Genomic DNA, 22,826 nt, shown 5'->3' on the forward strand with positions numbered 1-22,826 from the left:
CAGGGAGAAATATATTTTTCATATTTACAAATAAACAGTCTAAAAATTTTTGGTTTACATTTCTGAGGCCTTCACAGACATAATCAAATTTATGTGCTTCTTGCTTTTGAAAAGTCTAAAAAGCAGTGAAATTTTCTGTATTTTAGACTTCCTCCCTACAATAAAACTGAAGAAAAAAGGGACGAAGGAGGTGGACAGGGAAGCAGGGAAATGGAGGGAAAAGGGGAAAGAGGGAAAGAAAGATGAAAGCGGGGAATGAGTTAGTCAGTCTTACTCAGAGCCTTATTTCTACTCTACATTTGAGAGCTCCTTAGGCAAAGTGCAGAAGGAAATCACCAATTAGCTGGTTCAGGATTTAGCACATGAGTTGAAGTTCATTTGCTATTTTAAAGTAGAGCTTTATGTTCTCCCATTCCTTAGCCTTCCTAGGCCCTAATCTACATTATATATTTAATAGGCAGAAGAGTGTTGGGGAATAAGAACCACTGGCACCAAACTTCAGAGAGACGGACTCTTCCTTTGGGGAGTGTGAGATGCAACAGGTATTTTTAACATGTTTAAAGTCACTTTACTTTGTCTAAATGTTTCAAATAACTGTAGCAGACTGATAAATGAACTAGGATTTTATTTTGATACTTTCAGTAAAGGATCTTCAAAAATGTGATACATATTACATATAGTTATATATACATCTATATATTTGTGTGTACATGTTTATATGTAGTTATTTCGTCTTTGATTTTAAGGAAAAAGGTGGAACTAATTAATTTTATAAAATGTAACTCAAAGCAATGTCAACATTAATGCCAGACATGTTTAGACCCATACTACCCAATGTCTTCTTGTGTTTATGACACTAGTACTCTACACAAGCCTTCTGCAAACAAGTGTTTGCCCAAGATCCATGCAAAAATATCAATGTTCCCTTAGGCTGCAATAGTTATTATCTACCTCCTTCAAAGAACTGGAAAATACACAAGTAAAATGCTGAAGAGAAGAAAATAAGGAAATGCTATGGAAGCATAAGGGTTTTTCTTACATAATGTTCATACAGTATTCTACATTTTGTTTCAGTGATTGACTGTAAAGAACTAAGACATAAGCAGTAATAGAAAAAGTGTACAATGAGCTTTCCCTAATCTAGAACTGGCCAAATCTCCTGCTCCAATAAGTCTATGTTTCAAAGTTCAAAATCATGGCAATCTAAACCTGAGAATAAAAGTACTGATACTCTGATCAGGGATAATCAGGGTTACAAACTACAGTTAATATAATATTACTACCCTTCTAAAGTATACTTCATTGTGCAAGAAGCAGACATGATTTCTGCTATGAATAATTAGTTATTTACTAAAATTCAATTACACTGCAAAATTTTTCCAACTCAGTTTGGCCCTCATATACCTCCAACCCATGCTATACAACCATATTCTATTTTCAGTGCCTATTATCCCTTCTCAAATACCTTGCAAATATTTGACAGCTATGCAGTTTCCTCAGGCCCTATCACTCCCTTCGTTACTATGACAAAGGGATGCTTCTGACCTCTGACCAGTCAAGTTTCCTAGCTCATCTTATGTCAGTCAGTAAATCACTGAGACAGGCCCAGAAAGAGGTTTCTCAAGCAAGCCCTTCTTTGTCAACTTCCCTCCTTCAATAGGAAAATTATACAAACCATGTCACAGTTCAGGTTTTCTTGCCACTTTTTGCTAATGTTAGGATATCAAGTTAAGGTAATGTTTAATTAGCTCCCCTAATTTCTTGATCTGGGTATTTATGTGACTGTTTTTCAGAGAAACATTGGCCCCATTCATGGAAAGATTCCTTTCACTCCAGACCATTGGAGCTTTTGGAGTTCTGGTGTCTTAACACCTGAGATCTCTCATTTGTGATCAATGCCCACACATACAAAGGACCTTATGCCCTAAGGACTTCAACTGAGTATTTTTCTAATCCATCCTGCACACTGCAATTCATAACTGCATGAGCTCCCTACACAAAATGAGTGACTAGAGACTCAGAAGAGCAGCCTGTGAACAGCAGTGCTGTTTTTTCAGTAGGAAAAGCTTATGCAGTCAAAGGCATCTCTCCCCTTCAAGTCCCTAATATTTTACTTGGCAGTATAGGAAATGTAACTATTTTTCTTTACAAATTTCTACAGTAGCTGATATTGTTGCTGTTTTTTTATACCATAATTAACACATGCAGCCAGAATGTGTGACACCTAAATTCAATTAACTTCTCCTCTGGGGATTTAAACATGCATTTCCTATGACTTCTGCTTCACATAAAGTGATTAGAAAATCAGTTAGTCACAAAGAGACCAAATGTTGGGTAACCTCTTTAGCATAATGGGTAGGGCATTAAACAGGGGAGGAGGAACACTTCTTCAAGGAAATTCATACATTAAACAGTTGGGAAATAAAATTCGGAAATAATCCCATGAATCAATGTTCACTGTTATCATGTGAGTACCAAACTACTAGACTAGAGAAATATATTCATGTTCATATGCAAAATGAAACAGCCTTTAGCCACATGGGCAAAATAATTCTGCTAGGAGGTATCAGATATAATTTTAAATTCTTTTACAGAAACAAAGGAAATGAAGCCACATCTCTTATATTCCTGATGAAAGATCAAGACGTGAAGTTTTGCGTAAAGTGATGTTATCTACCTATGGTAACTTAAAACATAAAAACCTGCCAATATCTCTTGAAAGACGTCATGCAACATTCCTTATCTAGTACATGTGTGCTATGATTAACTACTGATTTTAATACCTGAAGTTAAGCAGAAAAATCTTATCATATGATCCTCAAAGAGCTCTTTAGGTCTCAACTACAGAGGACTTTATTTTACTCTTTCAGGACACTACTTCAATGCCTTCCAGATCCCTTCTGAGTTCCAGACACCTGCCCTCATCCTGAGAGAATGATCTGCCTCCACAGTCCAGTCAGAAGAAAGAGAAAAGAATTCTCATGTCCCCTACATGAGAAAAATATCTCATATTTGGTTGTATTTTCATTTATTAAATGTAATTCACTGAATACTAACCATATGCACCCTTTCTCTGATAAAAATCAACTATATCCGTATTAGTATCTATAAGTCTTCAAATTATACAAACATTGACAGGTACAGAATTTGCCGCTGACCTTAAAGTAATTAGTTGATATTCTGTCCACAACCTTGTCTTGGAAAAAACATTGTGAATTTAAGTGAACATGTATACAATGACATACCCACTGAACATGCTCTATATAAATAGTATTTTCAGAACTAGCTCCTCCAGCTGTAGCCTTTAAAGAAAACCAGTATATTTCATAATGCTCTTTGTCAGATTATGTGATATGCTTAGATTAGTATAATAGTATTAATGTAGTTATTTAAGAACTTAAAATCTGCATATAATACCTAAAAATTGCTATTAAAAGATGTAGCACTGAAATATGTATTATGATGTAATACACATTTCTTATTTATTTTGCTTTCCTATATTTCCTACATTTCCTTTGTTTCTAGTAGTAATCTATTTGATTTGTCAAGATGCAAAATAAACTGATGTAAAGTTTCCAGGTTTTTTTTCTATCAATATGGTCAGTTGCACATAAATCCATAGATTAAACAGAGAAGATTCAGTTGTCACTTTATCATATTATTTCTCTCAGTTTACTCAGGTATTTTAAATATATTTTGTAGAAAAAAAAAACCAAAACAAAATATGGGTAATCAAAGAGATTTTTCAACAGAGAATATGTAGAGAAGTCTGTTTTGAGCAAAAATAGACAAATAAATAGAGAAAACTAGTAGGGAATTTTATCTCATGAAAGCAAAAGCCTGATAATTCATTAGATGTCATAAGAAAAGACAAAAAGCTTCCATCTGCAAGGATAAGAAAGACTTATCTTTCCTCTAGGAAGGACATAAGGGAATTGCTCCAGCTTGTACACAATTGTTTTGAGTTTGAGGGAGAAGGAAAGAAACATTCTTGCAGAAGTAACATGGAATAGCTCCTAATGTGTTCGGGGAAGATCTATAAAATTAAGGTTGTTTTCATTTTAAAAGGGTCTGATTAATTGGAATTGGACTATAAATAAAATGTGAGGATAGTTTAAATATGCAGCTTTAATGAGACTGTAAAAGAACTGGATTCTAAGCGCTGCAATAGGACTAAACACTCACATGTTAAAAACATCCTAGCTAATCTAGTTCCCTAATTTGAAGAAGTAGTTTTCACACTTGAAAAAAATCCAAAATATGTATTTCTTTCCATTACAAAACATTGGATTTTAAGCTTCTGTAATTTAAGAGCAGGGGACACCTTTCTGATGTCCTCAGTGAATATCTTCACCCTTTTCACCCTTTTCCATGCAGCAAAATTGTGTTGCAGCTGAACCGTAAGGTATACAAATTTAATGTAGCTCAATTTAATAAAAATGTGTTCAAAATAGTACAGATGCTTGTGTTTTTGTCTGTAAATGAAGAATAAATTCCCTAAAATCTCAACTCCCAAACTTTTTCTACGCAGTTGTTTGTGCTTAAAAAAGTTACTATCATCACATCAAAATGCTTTGTTACATAGGTTAAGCTAGTACGTACTAAACAAAATTTGTTCTTCAAATGTCAGCTGCTTATATGGTTCTAATCAGATTCTTCACTTCTCAAATCTGCCAAACTATGGAAGTCTGCCAGATTACAGCATCCAAAAGACAAGGTCCCTTAAACTCATCTTCTTTTAAAAGAAAAAAATCTATATAGTACTGGCTCTACATTTAAAAAGGTAGAATGCAGATAAAAGCAGATTAATCTAATTTTCTATCACAACTTTTTAATCTTGTGGTTTTAAAGTTAATTTTATTTATTTATTCTAAAATCAAAAGTATCCACCTAAGCATTTAAAAGGTTTACTCTTATTGATCATATACCTCCTATGCCAACACATAAAAGGTTTTAGAGCAGGCACTATATGCTTTATTTTCTCTACAGTTTCTGAGTTGTCTGTTATAACCTTGCTGAGTACTTCAGTAGACTGGAAAATGCTACATTATCAAAACATTCTTCTATTTCCTTGCAATAAGAGCAATCTGTCTGGAAGAGATACTTGAACCCATTCTTTGTTCTTGTGCTTAATAAAATCACTTAAATTCTATTTACATAAGTAAAGTAACTGTTCTTCTTCTTTCATTGTCTCACTTGAAATTGGATAAAAGGAAACTGCGGAGGGTAGATCTTTTGAAGATCATAAAACTCTTCCTGAATGTGAACACAAACTCTATAAAACAAACAAAATTCAGGGATTCTTGAAACACTTTGAAATACAGTTCATGTAAAATGTAACAATAACTTTGTTTAATAGAAAAGTTTGCTATATTATTTTTCTTCCATACATCTTGCTAAAAGGTTTGACAGGATTTTAAGGAGATCTACAAAGCAGGGATCAAATAAAAGTAGTACATTGTCAGTTTAAAGGTTTCTCTGCCACAAAGCAGTCTACTGAGCACAGAATATCTTTGTTGTATATACAAAATTGTTCAGCAGTTCATAAAATATGAGAAGAAGCTGAGCTCAGACCTTGCTAATTCTTTATGTTTTTGTCAGACAATATCGTTACCCAGTAGGATGGTCCTGCAATATTAAAACAAGAGCAAAGGGGATCATGGATAAAGCTGAACAAAGCATTGCATGCTCTGTCTTCACATAACAGCGAAAACTTAGGATTTCTCCACAGTCATTGACTGAGGTGTCGCTAAAGCTCAGCATATGACTTCTGCAGGGCAGACACCATACATGACTGAACCGAAGCGCAGCTTCCTGTGCAAGCTCAAATGCAGTGCAAGAAGATTCCTGTTAACTGGAATGCTGGATCAAGCTGAGGTGCACATGGAGTTTCCACACCAGCTCTGTTTTACAATGCCTTAATCTCTGTAATGTTAGCATTGCATTCCTCTCCAGTTCTGCAGCCAGCTCTTCACTTGTGTGCCTGTAACCTTTAATCTACACACTACCAGGCTGCTGTGGCAGTGCCTTCAGTCTGGTACCACAAGTGCTCCTTTTTTTCTTCTCTAAGACAGATTTCAAGTGAAGGTCGGTCATCAGCTACGGATTGCACTAAGAAAGCACGTGCATCTCAACATTCCTTAAGAAACACCTGTATGATGATGGTGAGGTTAGAACACCTCACCAGAAACCTTACTGAAATGCTTTGCTGAAAAAAACCCTCTTCGGTATTTTTTTATACCATTCCATTGCAAAGAATAATGGAGGAGGAAAGGAAGAACTAAACAGCAGGTAAAGCTTTCTCTGAGGTTTGCTTAAGTAGCTTTTAATCCATATGTCACTGACATAAGACACTAGACGTTCTCAAAACAAATCCTATGATGTTTATTGAACTCAGGGGATTATTGGCAGATTCCAAGGTATTTCTTTGGATTTTTTTTTTTTTTTTAGATTTTCTTCTACTCTTTGTAGCATCATCAGATAATGAACTATGAAGATAACATTCCTACATCATTTGTCTTATCAAGAAAAAAGACTTAGTGTACACAGCCTTAAAGTGTAGAAAGAAGACAAAAGGGTGACCTAAGGCAATTGTTATTCCTTCTGACTACAGTTGATTAAAATTTCATACCAGGTCTCACATTAATGTGATTAAGGTCTTATACAAATCACTCCATTTTGAAAATAGAGTCAGAGTGCCCACTATGCACCAACTGAAATCTGTTAGTGTTTCCTGAATATTGAAGTTTTAATTTTGAAATAAAGACAACTCAAACATGTAATTACTATACTGCACCATATTTTGAAGGTTCATATACAGTAAGACTCAAACAGTAACTTGAACAGATCTTCCATTTTATGTCAAACATTGATAGTAAAATGAGGGTTTAAAAGAAAAAAAAAAGAGGATTAAAAAAGCACCTTTCAATTGTATTTTAAAAAAGGCAATAAAATAAAGAAATAGAAATGATAAAAAAATCTATTGAATAACTTACTATATATGATGTATGAAATAGAAAATAACTTAAAGATTTAACAATTTAAATGTGACAGCATTTAAATGTAGAAATCCAAAATACAGTGTGTCCTGGATGCATGCACATCCTATTACTGTCTGTATTCAGAGATTCAGCTACTGATGTTATATAAGGTTTCTTGCCACGAGCACCTCTTAAATGCAAGCGCTCTCTGTCTAAACACTAGCTAAAAATGTATAGCAATTTTCTGACTTAGTTTGACTTCTCAAATGTGAATTCAAATTCTAATGTTATGCTACAGAGAATTTAAAGAAAACAATGAATGCCAGATGTCAAGGGTCTCAGAGAAATCTCCAGTGCTATTCAGGCTAACAAGGTTCTCACTTAACGCTTCAATCTCAATGGAAATTAACTCAATGCTACAACATGACAAAGTATATTAATTATAATTGATGATTTTGCAATGAATACTAACTAAACTATTAAAAATAAACAGCTTATTAAAGAGTGTCAGCAATTTATTATAGCACCCTATCATTAATTATTCATGTAGTATTTATTATAACAACTGAATATGATAAATTAATGTGAATACCAGTGAACAATACCTTGGTGAAGATTTTACTCAAATACTGTATTAATGTATCATTAAAAATCAAGTGCCATGTAAAATTTAATAAAGAAGCAACACCACTTAAATATGAAATCAAAACATTAAATAGCTGTTTCTTTTCAGCTTTATCCTTTTAAGTTTTTCACAGCTTGCTTTAGGAACACTTCATACAGTTGAAATGACTAATGGGGGACAGAAAGTAATGAAGGTTAAAAACCAAATGAAACAAAAAAAAGGCAGCACTCAAAATTAAGTTTATTGTGTTAATGTGTTATGCTTAAACTCTATGCAATGCTTACCATGAAAGGCTAGTTTGAACTGAATATAGTGTACAATGTACAGTGTACAAATAATATTTTCATGATATATCCTAGTAAAATTTATCACAGTTCCTTAAGAAGATAGTGATCAGGGAAAATCCAGACATGTAGACAGAAGCAGCATGCAAATCAGCTAATACAATGAAAATCTAAGTTAAGACAATCTCAGAAAGGAAAGTTGAAGAACTAATTCAAACTTTCCTTCCCATTTTCATGTGATGTTTGAATGCCTAAATCCTGGAACAGGTGATCAAAGTGTTTAGTTACATGTCCTTGTGAACAGGTCAAAATAACCATCTCTGGTAACAAGCATAGCTCTTCAGCCATAATGCTGAGTAGAAAGGCTAGGTAAAGGTCATTCATGTTAACCAAGATATTAAGAAGTTAAAAGAAACTGATTAGAAAATATAACCAAATATTAATTTTTATTTTGTCTTATAATCTTACTACTGCTTCAATTTTGAAATTAATATTGGAGATATTATGATGGAATAAACTCAATTTATTATTTTCTACCTAAAATTTTCTATAGCAGAGCCATATCTTCTGTGATCTAATAAACATACATTTATTGTACTGTACCCCTCAGAGATTAACAAAACCAGCAGGGTAAACTAGCAATTTCTGAAGTGTCTTTTGAAAAGAGAAGCTATCTACACTTGGGCACTGTACCTTGCAATTCATTGTAAAGATCTCTCTGTTCAGGTTTCTGCCCATTGCCTTCAACAATCAGTGAACAGTACATCACTGACAAGTAGGAAGGAAAGAATGAAATGCCTCCCCTCTTTCAGAATTTCATCAGCATATCACAGTGCATCATAAAGGAATACCAAAACTAAAAGACTCATTCCTCACCTGTTAGAGGATCCCTGCAAATGATAAAGTCACATTTTGAAATGTACTTAGGAGATGATTTAGGTGTACACCACATGCATGCATTTCAACCCTGCAACCTGAACTCCCTCTTTTCCCTCAGCCCTTACTTATCAGCCACCTATGTCTAGAAACATGTATACTCACTGGGTATAGAAATACAGAATCACAGAATGTTTTGGGTTGGAAGGGACCTTAAAGATCATCTAGTTCCAACCACCCTTGCCATAGGCAGGGACACCTTCCACTAGACCAGGTTGCTCAAAGCCCCACCCATATCTTGTTTCATGTCACATTTCTGCTTTTGCAGATACCTTCTTCCCTGCTAAGCCTGAGAAGATATTTGCCACGGGTATCCAAAAATATGAAGCAAATCAGCATCTAACTTCTCTGAGTATTGATAACTGCCTTTGGAACAGGCTGCCCAGGGAAGCGGTTGTGTCACCATCACTGGAGGTACTTAGAAGACATGTAGATGTGGTGCTTAGGGACATGGTTTAGTGGTGAACTTTGCAGTGTTAGGTCTGCAGTTGGACTCAATGATCTTAAGGGTCTTTACAACCTAAATGACTCTATGATTCTATGAGTCTATGATTCTATAACAAAGCCATGCCAGAGTGCATAAGGGAATATGAAATTCATGAGGCCAGGGACAGCTGTCTACACTGACGCATGACAGTGAAACCTTTGGAGTATGGCCCTGAGCTGGAGGGGTAGCATTTTATGTATTTGAGATCTGTCTCTAGTGTTCATTGTGTTGGTTCATTGAATTGTTAGATCCAATTTTTTAAAAAAAAAGGAATGCCTATAACCCTTAACCCATGATTCTTCCAATCCCTTTTTTAACATTAGCACAACCCCAATAAAGAGTGGCAGAAAGCACCTGACTAGTTTGACTTAAAGAAAAATATAGTTAAAAGCATAGTCCTGGTTTGCTAGATGACATCGAGGAAAATTGTGTGATTCCTGTTTAAAAGGCTAGTGAAGACAACAAGATAGCAGCTGAAACCTGATTGTGATGGTTTCCTTTAGGTAAACATTAGACTCAGAATCAGGGACTTCAACAGACTAAGGAGTTGTTCTGCCCCATTTCTGGACCCCAGTATTCACCGAGCTTCTGCGATTCATAGAGTTTTGGGGATTCACAAAAGTGCATGACTGCCTAGCAGCTTTACTCTTAGATCTGTGTTCTAGGGGGACCAAGTCGATAAAAGCTGGGCTTTGTCCTCAGGAAAAAGTAGTCAACTGTGAAATGTAAATGAAACTGTAATAGAATTGTGTCATTATAGGTTGAGAAAAAACAAGCTATCGCTGGAAGGAAAAAGTGAGGGTATGTGTCTACACTCACGCAATTTTATTCACACAGCCATGAAATAAGTATAAATGTGTATATATATATATATACATTTGTAACTACACAAAGGTGACATAATGGGAATAAATTATATACGTGGAAGAAGTGTCAATAACGCATCATAAAAACAATTAGTAATCAAACACATGTTTTTGAATTTTTTTTTTTTTTCTGGAAAACACTGGAATAATAACTGAAGCAATAATAACAAAACAATAAATGGTAACACAGGATGAGATGTCAGTGAATGAAGAGGAAAGAAATTATTTTCTGTTTTCAAATCTCAACTAAACAAAATATAATCAGGAGATGTTTTTCTGTACTCCAGTAGCTAGGTTTTTATCTATACACAAGCATATCAACAAACACAAACCCAGTAATTTTAAATTATAATTAAATTATTCAGAACTAAATTGGGGAAATTAAACCTACAACACATAGACAAACATGCCAGCTACAGTAATGTGCCAGATTCTAATGTTAACAGCCTTATAGGTGATAAGCTGTTTCAGAATAATAAAAAAACATATGCCTATATCAGTTCTCTCAAACCTACTGATATGGGTTATTTTAGTGACATTTCTCCTTCAAGACACTGTCCATACTTATTTTTCAGATAGACCTGTGCCAGGATTGCTAGGAAGGTATTTTTACCTTGACATTACCTATTGAAATGTGCTCCTATTAACATTAATTCTGTGCATCACACAAACTAGCAAAGTAGCAGATTGTTTCTCTCAGTTCACCTCAATCTTACATTCCTCTCAGTTACTGTAAATTTTGAGGAGTAAAAGAGGACACTGTGAATGTACATTTAGACAACATATCTCAAGGAACAGTTACACAAAGGCAACCAGTCAGGTTTTTTTCCTTCAAAAGACTGACTATGTCATTTATACTGTCGGTAAGTGCAGAAAATCCTCACTGTAGGATACTGGCTGGAGTGAGTCACTAGTTAGGTAGAGAAACAGTACAGCTCTTCCAAATGCAATCACTGTATCTAGAAAGATGGGAAACAATACTCATGTGAAAAGAGATTGAAGTGTCTCATCTGCAGATATCATCTACTAGCACATTTGACAGGAAAGACATCATTGATGTTTGAGTGCTTTTGAGTAAGCTCTTACAGGAAATGAGATTTCCTTATGCATAACCCCACTACCTTTATTTCAAACAATTCAATGTGGAACATGAAATTCTCTGTGAGGAGACTGGCAGTCTCGGTGCTTCTACAGTTGGTATAAAGAGGTGAAGTGAAGGGATCTCCCTGAAAAGCCACATCATGTTAATGTAAACAGAGAATTCACCAGACAGGTAAGGTATGGGGAGTTGCTTCCACAGAAGAAGCACAGTTTTATGAGGAAAAAAAAAAAAAAAAAAAAAAAAGTTTAATCTTCAGAGATGGGGAAAACTTAACACCACACTGAATAATGATCATGTCTGTTCTTTAAACAGTGCAAAGGGAGTAGGTAGAGTCTTCAAAACTCTGGGGTGAGCTGGAATGATACTGCATAATCACTTGAGATGCATGGCTGAGATAAACATTAAAATCATTCTAACTGAAAAGACAAGAGGGTTAAGGGTTGACACAGGGAGATAAGATTTACAATTACACCTCTTTAAGAACATCCATCTGATTTTGCAGATAGACTCGGTGATGTCTTTTTACTGTGAAAAGGAGGGTCCTTACTGATGAAGCAGGGATGCTGCCTTATTATGAGAGCAAACCAGCTTCCAAACACTCAGATAAAGACCTCTGAAGTTTGGGGAAGACCATCTACCTTCACAGCATGGAGAGAAGGCCAGCTAAAATGATGATAATGATATCCCTATGGGACTCAAAGTCTTGGACTAAAAATGCCAGGGTCATGAATTTAAGCTAACCACATCTCCCAAGCTCTGCTTTTGATTACTTGGAAAATAACTGTTCAAAGCAGAAGGTGGAAAGGCACAAATGTTCTCTGACCAGGAAAATTTCAGAACGTGTTGGAGATGAATCCTGGAGGAAGGACTTGAAATTATTTACTTGAATGGAGAAGGGCGAATGGCAATACCTTTGAAAACCCTGATGGTTGCTTATTTTTTTCACCAGCAGATGAAACTGAGTACTATTCCTGTGATACGAATCAGTATGTGCTTGTGTGAATGCTTAGTTTATAAAGTAAATGCAATTAAATTTGAAGGGCTTTTATCCTGAATCTGATGAAAAGAATCACGAAAGCATATATATTAGCATGTGTCCTAGAAGAACCATAAAATCCTTGTTGATGTATAAAGCTTGATGTATATATATCACATAGATTAGTTTGGACAGTGTAACAATGATAATGAGAAAGAAATAATCAAGAGGCTATGAACCCAGTAACGTACTTAAGAACCTGTGCCACTGGGTTGAGACAAGATTGAACTTCTGAATGTACACTGAAGCCTGCAGATTTCAGGACAAGTAGTTCCTTTTCACTCTTTGAGAAAGAATTAGTCTTTGTGTGAACTCCTCTCCAAGGTAAGAGGATATCTTCACCTCTAATGTCTTTGGTACGATGGCAACAAGAGATGGGACCTTTGTAAACATTCTTGGTGCTAAGAAAAAAAATCATACGAAAGCAGCTTGTACTGAAATTCAATTAGTGTGTCTTTTCCCCTCAGTTTACTCAGATGCTTAGTAGAGTTTATTTCCTTGTGTTTGTCTTAGTTGCATTATAGATCTCTTTAGACTGCTGCATTCTTAGAGACCAAATTTTCTTTGTAGACTGAGTTAAAAGAGTTATTTAGGTATATTTTTTAAGATAAGTGCCAGTTGTCTATGCATAAAAGGCTTTCTGGATCAATTAGGAGGTTGGAACTTCTACATGGATTTAATGACAGATGTCTTAGGACCAGTCTATAAATTTATTCAAAGCTGAACATAATAAGAACAAAAAGGAAATGTTGAGCTCTCAGTAAATAAATTTCCTTTCTATATGAATTACAGGCTTATCATGTATACATATGACTGGATATGCATCTCTAAATTGTGCTTGAGACAGGCATAACTGTGTCTGGCACAGTAAGTGGTTACACTAGTCTTATAAATTCTTGGCTGATACTTCATTAAGCTAATTATTAATACTTTGGTAATCTTTGCAACTTTGCAATATGTCATTCACATTATGGAGATAAGTGAGCACTTTCAAGTTATCAGGTATGAATCTCTTAAGCACAGTATAAAGGAAAGGCTTTCTAAAAGATATACACCTTTTTTTTTAATGTTTAAAAACCAGAAAAAAACAAAACATATATGACAATAATAGAAAATATCTCTTTTCTTCAGTGCAAGGTAATAGTGTTCCTTCAGATCAATACAATTTTATCTCTGAACTAAAATAAATGTGTTTGAATGGAACACAGAGAAGCTGATCAGAAAGAAACACCAAAAAAACCACACAACACCCCAAACAACCACAAACAGGCAAATATCTCAAATTTCCCAAGACCTATAATTTCTTGAAGCTTCCATATATCAAATAAGATACTAATATTTATGGGAAATAATTAGTATAGAATTTATTGCTACTTAGAATAGTGCAGACATGCATTTTGATTCCTCTTCTAAGAAAATTAAATGTATGTCTGGTAACAAGTACTGAAATGAGATGCAAGTAGGCAAACAATTTCATATTGAATTTCATACTCAAAATTATAACTTTTTGAGCCTTTTGTGTGGTTGAGCACCTTTGTTCATATGAATGGCTGCACATAACTGAAAAACAAATCTTCCATAAACAATAATGGTTCAAAATTTATATGCAAATCATCACGAATAAAAAAAAGAGAGCACCTATTCAAACATGAAAAATAATAATATATTAAAAAATCAATTTTATGAAGTAAGGTTTACAAGATGGTAATTTTGAATAAAATCTTAAACACCAACTATATAGCTTATTATTCTAGCACAATTCTTAGTCTATATGGAACTTCATAATAATTATTCAATTTTTCAGATAATATAAACTGAACAATATTAAATTAATTTTATCTTATTCCAACAAATATCTCTAACCTCTAATGAATTTGGGAACAAAGATAACTTTCCAAATAATACTACTTAAAAGTTAGTAAAAAATACATCTGGAAAAAAGAAAGCTTACATAAAATGAACGCATATTAGTTTTTATTTCCTAACATTATCAAAGTGTGCATAAAGATTGGCAGATTATACTTTTAGTGCATTTACCAACTTTAAATTCTTTGTGATTTAAAGATGTCAGTAAAGAGTATTTGCTTATTTTTCCAGTGTTGTCCCAACAGTTAGGATACATTTTCACTCACTATATACTAAATACATTTAAATACATATATATTCCTTCCTAATGCAATTTGCTGGGTTTTTTTGCCTTTTCAGAATTTAACTACAGGAGCAGTGACACATTTCTTACTCCAGCCACCAACTGAATCTTACATAAAAGTGGACTGCTGGGATGCCCCTTACACATCACCTACCACTAGGACAGGGTTTTTTCTTTCTTCTTGCAAGGCTTGGTTATAAAGACAGGTCTAGAATTTATCTGAACTTTTAGATAACTTTGAATTAAAAGTGGTTGTAATTTTGGCTAAACTGTAAGAAGTTCTGCTTATAGGGTACAGAGATCCTCCTCGAGAAGACCTCAAAAGTCCAAAGGATTCACTAAATGCATTTCTCAGAAACTGCAAGTGATTTCAAGATTGAAATTTTACACCTTCAACCCCTAATCCATTGATCTTTGTTAGAAAGCCTAGAAAAACCTCCTAAAGCATACCATCTTTCCATGTATACTATAGACAGTATTAATTCACTTTTCAGAGATTAGATTACCTCAGAATAGAGAAAGAATAGCATACAGGTATGTAGAAGAAATGGGAATTCAGATTAGGTCCAACAAAATATAAATGAAGGTAACGAAATGTGGTATGTGCTGGATTACAGTACTTTAGATCTGCAACAGACCTCTTGACCACAAGGGTTCAAACACATGCTAACAAAGTATATGATAGAAGAGCAATAAAGATGGTGAGGCAAGACAGTAGGAACAAGCAGGCCAACTGAGATGCTTTTGTCAATGACTTATTAGAAATAAATTAAAAACTGGCAGTAATCCCTCTATTTAGGTATCTAAATGGTGCCCGGAGACTGATTCACCTCACTGTAAAATGGATACCTAAATCTAGGATTTCTACTGACTTTATTGACTTAGCTATCTATAATTAGGCCTAAAATTTTTGCTCACATGTACACAACTACACTGCAAACAGTCAAATTTAGATGCTTGAATGTGAATCTGAATCCCATCTACTATAAAATACCTGCAAACTCCTAACCCCGGCTCACAACCCATAGTATTGGACCCAGTTAAATTCCTGGTACATGACAGCTGGTGATGGACACATAGCTGTCCTCTAGAGAATTAGATAATGAATTTTATAGAAACATTCAGGTTGGACTTTGTGTCTTCTAGCAATTTGTCATAATATCCAACCATCTTCAGGTCCTCTAGAACTGTGTTTGGGGTTTTGAGGGTTCTTTTTTGTTTGTGGGTTTGTTGGGTTTTTTTGAGACAGAGACTACATTATTTAAATATACCAGTAATTTTCCCTTTCTACATTTTGTCTATGTTTTTCAAGTTGTTAGATAAGGAATCATATTTTTAAACTATCTCATTGTACTTTGATATGATGTCACAGAAATTAATAACATATAGATATTTTTATTAGGTAGAAACACTTTTCTTCCTGGAAGACTTATCTTTCTTCTGTCAGGGCTCAAAATAGATCAGTGATTTGCTTAAAAAATGCTTTATATTAACATGATTTTTACTCATTCTATTTTGCTTCCTATAAATTATATAGGTACTAAATACATGAATATGTTGACTGTATTAGAATCAGCTACTTAAGGAACTTATAAGCAACAGTTAAAACAGTTAAACTCTGAGCAACAGTTAAACAACATGCAGTCGCAAGTGTTTTTATTTTCTATTTGCACATGGATACAGCCTAAGGATACCTTGATAAAGCTAATGGTTAACATATTACTTAATTCTGAATTCTAATAATGCACAATTAGCATTTTTCTTCAAGAACAGAGAAATAAAGAGCTAATTTTCCATTCAGACACATGGACAGACATAGAATAGCTGAACACTCTTAAAATTTGGGAAAATAAAATGCTAGGTCCAAAGTAAGTATGTGAATATTATTCTGGTGAAATCTGCACCCTTAAAATCAGTCTGGACTGAAGGAGTTAGGTCTCTTCTCCCTGGAGAAGAGAAGGCTTGGCAGGGGCCTCATCAGTGTATTCCAGTACTTAGAGGGTACAAAGAGGACAAAGGCTCTCTCTTCACAAGAAGCCACACGGAGAAGACAAGGGGCAACAGGTACAAGTTTCTCTCAATATAAGAAAGAAATTTTTTACAGTGAGAACAATCAATCACTGGAACAACTTTCCCAGGGATGTGGTAGAGTCCTCATCGCTGGAGTTTTCAAGATGCAATCAGACAGGGTGCTAGATAATCTCATCTAGACTCCCTTTCCTACAAAAGGCTGGACTAGTTGATCTTTGAGGTCCCTTCCAACTTGTATGATTCTGTAATTCTGTTATATAGAATGGTGCGCAATGGTTAGCCAACATTCATAGACAGTGTTAAGAGTCAGTGATACTTCTAAGACAAATCAAGCTGAAAATAGCCTAAGATTTAAACTAGAATTTCTATATGTATGGCAAACTCCATATGATATTGTTTTTCTCTCTCATCTGTTACTTTCTTTCATCATGAGTTAAATAAGACTAGGTTTTTAAAATAAATTAGAAATAGTTTACTTTTTTCCATAAAAAATATATATGTGTATCTTACATGCACACACAGTGTAGGTGATATGACCTTTTTTGGACATAGAGATACATCCTTTTAAAACAAACAAAAGAAACACACCAAAGCTGAGTTTCTCCCATTATGAAATAAAAACTTATTTAAAACAAGAACCCTCTTAAAGAAATCCATTTAGAAGTGTGTAGAACTATTTGACATTTCAGAAGCATTATGTCAATAGTACCTGATTAGATTCACTTCACATGGTGCTGATAAAACCATCTCACAAATCAAATACAGCAACATTACAAATTTTACAAAATTTAGTCCCAGAGTTTTTCCCAGAAAAGAACTGTTCATTCAGTTTGAGTTTATACTTAGATTTTTAACAACAGCACATTAGTTTTAAAAATTACAGTTTACAATGCTGTAATACAGGTTATAAACTGTAAAAATAAAACAGTTTAGGGTTATAAAAATAAAAACGCAGAATGAGAAAACACCCTTAAAGCCGGATGGGGGACTCTAACAAAGGCTATTTTCACCTAAAAGCTATAAACATTGTTTCTTTACCCTGAAAGACAAAGTAAGAAAATTATATCTTAATAATGGTAAACATACAGTTCAATAACTAGATTTGCATTTTATCTCACAAGACATTTTGATCTTATTTTCTGTGACGACTCTAACTATTCCTTTTTCTTATTTTTGCTTTCTAAGTAAAAGAGACATGCATTACTTATATCTTGCACTGACTTTAAAGTTTGTACAGCTTGGGGATCAATCCTTTCAACCCAAGCACTTGGTTCTCTGCCCATTATTCTGACACATGCCATGTGCTATTAACGATTTGATGAATGAAATGAAAGCATGTGACCACCTACCCACACACCTTGGCAGAGGTGCACTCCATACACGCCGACCACCTCCCAGGCAGGTAAGTTTATTAGCACCTTCCAGGCGATATCCAGGGAAACAAGAAAAGATCAAGGAATCTCCAACACCAAAATGAAAACCAATTCGCCTACTGAAGGCGGGAACACCAGGATCATCACATGGCTCCAGATCATATTCTGTTGGTAATAAAACAAAATATATAAAGAAATAGGACAAGTTGTCCACATGGGAAAAAAAATTACCAAAGTAGTTGCATTTTGTTAGTAAGGAACACTTGGAAAACACATATTTCAGTGTTGTGTTCTCTACTAAAAAACAGTATAGTGTCTATATGTCTATTAGGGATATATACACATTGATTATGTATCTATTGTGTCCAACCCACACTACATTTATTTTCTTAATTTGAAGGGCTGTAATCAATTTGTATTGTCAGTGGTTTACTAAAATTTTGTTTAATTACATCCTTTGTGTACAATTCTTTGTTCATTTCATCTGAACTACCAAACAGCTTTAGAAGTGAGACTTACAGTTAAAAAAATCATTATGTAATGAAGAAAATCTGACAAAAAATCAAATAAAGGGTCAGGTGAATGAAAAGACATATGTACACATTTTCAAAAACTGTACTTGAGTTTCCTAAGTAAAGCTACACTCTTAATCAGGCAATGTCTATTTGCATGTCTTTTAGAAATCATACAGGTGTCACACCACTGAAAACAACTAGATATATATATAGTTTTTTTAAGAAACCTCAAGAGCCTATTTTTTTTTTGTCTCTTTTATAACTATGTATCAGAAATAATTCAGGTAGAGTCAGAACAGATTAATGGGAAAAAATCAGGGCTGCTGCATACAGGGGAACTACATCAAACTCAGGAATGTCTGAGCAAAACATTCCCTCATCCTCAGAGAGTATGCTGGGGAAGTATCACTGTATGCTTGTTCTGTTTTGTGGGTTTTTTTCTTCCTTAGATATTCACTACTGACCACTGTTAAAGATCAGATACTAAAAAAGATCAGCTTTAAATCTAACCCAAAAAGTCTGATTTTATATTCTTCAGAATATGATCCAAAACTTAGAAGAGCTGATTACTGATAGAAAAGACATTTTCTAAAGCATTTACCTTGGAGGTTGATGGAAGGTAGGGTCAAATCCACTTAGAGGAAGAAACTCTATTTAGTCGAGGGAAGAAACTAATCCAAAGTTTCTGAATGAGTGTTTAAGCAGCTGACTCAGTGAATAAAATAAAGAAATCCTTTCCCATAATAACTGCCTTGTGGGAAAGTCCTGAATAGTAGAAGGAATCTATAAATCACACTAGTTTCTGCTGGGAGAAATTTTAAGTTTTGAAGACATATGAACTACTACCTCTGCTCAGCACTGTAAAGGCTGAGGTAGACATGGAGATACCCTGTGGCAGACCTCTAGGCACCAGGGAATTTTCCTGACAAATTTCTGTGTTAGATGACATTTAGAACAGCTTAAGGTCTTCTCACTAAATGCTTCTTACTATGAAGAAATACATTCTGATTGTGTGAAAATAAGAAAACACACTCACCTGTCTGTGTCACAAAATTATTGTACCTGATAATATTCCTCAAAATATTTATTTCATATATAATATGGGATATGATGGCTATCTATGTGTATATCAGTTGTAGATAGGGCATAAACCTTTGCTTGTGTTTAAAAATTTCTGTGATCCACATATTTTGTTACTTTACAATTTTTCCCCTTACATCCATAATGATATTTTGTGTATTTTTCTACGTTACCTAGTCCTCTACCATTTTGAGTTATTTATAAATAAACTATCAGATATCATTTAATATTTCCATTTACATTCTGAACTTGCAAAACTGCTCACCTCTGATTTGGTTATTCCAAAGTATCCAGAACAAATATGCTGAATGAATTCAGCATTTGATGTAAGTAAATCCAACACTATTGCTCTAATCAGTGAGGTGTTTTTTTGGTTTTTGTTTGTTTGTTTGTTTGTTTGTTTTAAATAAGCAAGCTATATGAGAGACATTATTTGTAAAATAGCATGTTCATCTGTAAACATTGTCTGATCTCAACAAAACACAGTAATTACTTTTTAGTTCTTGAAAAATTATATAAGAGAGTTGGATATGAGTTCCTTACATACTTCATCCACAGAATATCTATGTGCATGAGCGTTTCAGCTAGCGGTTATTTATTCGTATCTCTATCTGTAAATATTCTATATTTCAGTAACAGGAATAGATAGTCAAAGAAAATTACTGAGAAATGTATTTTATATGTAGTCTAATTTTAGAAGACTCTAAATAAGAAGTAGTAACTTAATTTTTTCAATTATCTTAGAGGAATTTGTAAAAATTATCAAAACGTCTTCACATATCAATAGTTAATAAGTCTTTTATTTTTATATATACATTTTCTATTCCAAAATCAGTCTTCAGTTTAGATTCCTCTGTGGCTCTGAATTAGCATACTACTGCTTTGTTACAGTTTCTATACTTCCTTTAGTAAAATGGTACCAGTTAGTGTCTTTCTTCTGAAGCAGTAACTTCTATTTTTGTACATTTTATCCCCTTAATTTTCCTCCAAACTTCTTCACACTGTAAGTGGTTCTCTGAGAACAGGTAAAACTACTCCTTAAAACAGTCACATCACCAACATCCTTCTTAATTTGTTAGCCACCTTTATAATCCTTACCAGTTTCCTACAAAGAAACTATACAATATCTATTGGCTTTTAAAACTTAATAATATTTCTGCTATCTAAGAGTAAAAATATTATCTGGAAACAATTTCTGGATATTTAGCAGAATGGAATTTCTTACCTGAAAATGTTATGTTGAAGCCTTCATAAGAAATTGAAAAATCAGATATAAATCGAAGCTGTGCAGTAAAATTTCCGAAGAGGCCAGCTTTAATTGTAGGTGGTAAAACTGAGCCAGTCAACCTGGCTACTGGTTCTGTGAAGCTGCCATCTTCAGTGATGAGCAAATAGTCATGAGAGCTCTCAAGGTGAAAGGTATGAAAAACAAGCTGTACACCTTTAAAAATATTTAAAGGGAGTAAAAGAAAAGCATTTAATAGGAATTTTTTCTCTTCCTTTATACATAGGTGACACAGAAAGTAAATCTTACATTACATGGATTTTTAGAAAAAGTCACACATGGAATCAAAACCTGAAATTCAGAGAATGAAACTTGTTGAATGCACATTGGTTCAACCAATCAATACATGCAGTGTGGCTCTTTGTGTAGATCACCATAAATCAATAGTTCCCATAAGAGAATTTATGGGATTCAGTTTTACTTGTATACAGTACTGTGAAAATCTGAATTTGTTCTACATAGCTTTTATTCAAGTTCCTGTATGTATCTCTTATTTATAATCTCTGCCATTAAACTAGGAGACATATGTAAATGCTTGGCTAAAATTTTGTATTCCTGTTATATTTTTGCACTTCCTCCAGCACAATTCTATTTTTCACTCTAAACTTCAGGGAAGTGCCCATACACAAGGACAAAGCAGATACAAGTTTTAAATATGGTCTTCCATATATGCAGATTAATATTGTCTGGGACCAGTCCTTTACCCAAGTCATGACTGTTTTTTCAGCTGCCAAGTTCCAATCCAGCAATGAATTAAATTTTGAATTGCAGTTAAGTTTCAAATACAATCATCTACTGTGGGGAACAAAATTCTTCTTAGAAAATCTTCTCACATATTTTATTTTTAAAATGCCATATGATGTTTAAACAAAAATCTAGTCCATAAGAACATTTTAAACATTAGAAATTTCCAGTATACTTCCTAAATTATCACACATAAGAAAGACTTTTGTTGTCGTAGAAAGGAGATGGAGGAATATTTTTCTTATGTTTTATGTTTCGATTCAGTGATATGTAACGCATCATTAGTACTTCCTAGGCTTTTTTCCTTAGTTCTTTTACACATTTCCCTAACAGTTAAGCTGCCAAACCTAACTGTGCATCCAAATGTTACTCCACTGTCTACATAACATAAAGATATGTAATTTTTGGTGCTGATCATTTAAGTCTGAAATCTAAGGTTACTAATACACAGATCAAATCTACTTCTTCATGCCTAATAACAAAGAAGAGCTATCAATAAGGTCCTGACAGCTTCCACCGAAAAATGTAGCGTTATTTTAATATATTTTACCTCTTCTACTTTCTGCCCATTTGTCTATAACAGACTAAAACATATTTCCTCTAGTAACTCATAATAATGTTTCTTCTGCAAAATAAACACAAACTAGAAACACCATATCTGAAGATGTTTACTTTGGGAAATTAACTTCTTCCTCAGTGTCAGAAAACACTGATTTAGCTCAATTCATAAAAGGCATTTTATTGTGTTTGAATTTTCTAAACACTGACATTACATATACATATGCAACTCATATTAGATTCTTACCCTTGCCATGTGACACTTCAATAGTCCAAGTGCAATTCAAAGAGTTTGGATAAAAATCAGGAAAACCTGGAGAAAGAACCGTTCCACTCTTCCCATGAATATATCCACCACATAAAGCTTAACAAGAGAAAAAAGAAGGGGGGGGGGAGAGAGGGGAGGGAACCAACAGAAGTCATACAGAAGTCCTGGGTTTTATTAAAACCTGGTTAACTTTTTGAACTACCTTTAAAATTAAAAACAGGGTCAGATATAAAAATAAGAATTCACCCAAAGGCATGACATTCACATTTGACAAGTTTGTTTATTCTTAACTTAGTCCTTGAAAAGGAGCTTATTTTTTGTCTTTTGTTAGTTAGCAGAATACAAAAATAAGTAAAAATTCATTCCAGACTATTGCATGTATTAATTCCAATTGTATTTAAGAAGTAAGATTAAACTGTTTTTTGTGAACTAACTCAAAAATCAAGTATCTTGAAGGTACTTTTCTTGCAGTACAGGTTTAGAAAGGTATATATTTAATTCTACTTT

General features: G+C 34.0%; 1 protein-coding gene across 1 annotated transcript in view; it reads right to left on the bottom strand.

The window, feature by feature from the left end:
• Positions 1-22,826, bottom strand: part of CSMD1 (CUB and Sushi multiple domains 1) — a 1,262,314-nt gene that overhangs the window by 262,986 nt on the left and 976,502 nt on the right. Inside the window, exons 19-21 of the mRNA XM_074922368.1 lie at positions 22,299-22,415; positions 20,690-20,905; positions 17,846-18,034 (exon numbers count right to left, since the gene is read on the bottom strand). Of these exons, the coding sequence (XP_074778469.1) occupies positions 17,846-18,034; positions 20,690-20,905; positions 22,299-22,415 (522 nt within the window). The remainder of the gene's footprint in view (positions 1-17,845; positions 18,035-20,689; positions 20,906-22,298; positions 22,416-22,826) is intronic.

This window comes from Athene noctua, chromosome 1 (genome assembly GCF_965140245.1).
Source record: "Athene noctua chromosome 1, bAthNoc1.hap1.1, whole genome shotgun sequence".
Lineage (NCBI taxonomy): Eukaryota > Metazoa > Chordata > Aves > Strigiformes > Strigidae > Athene > Athene noctua.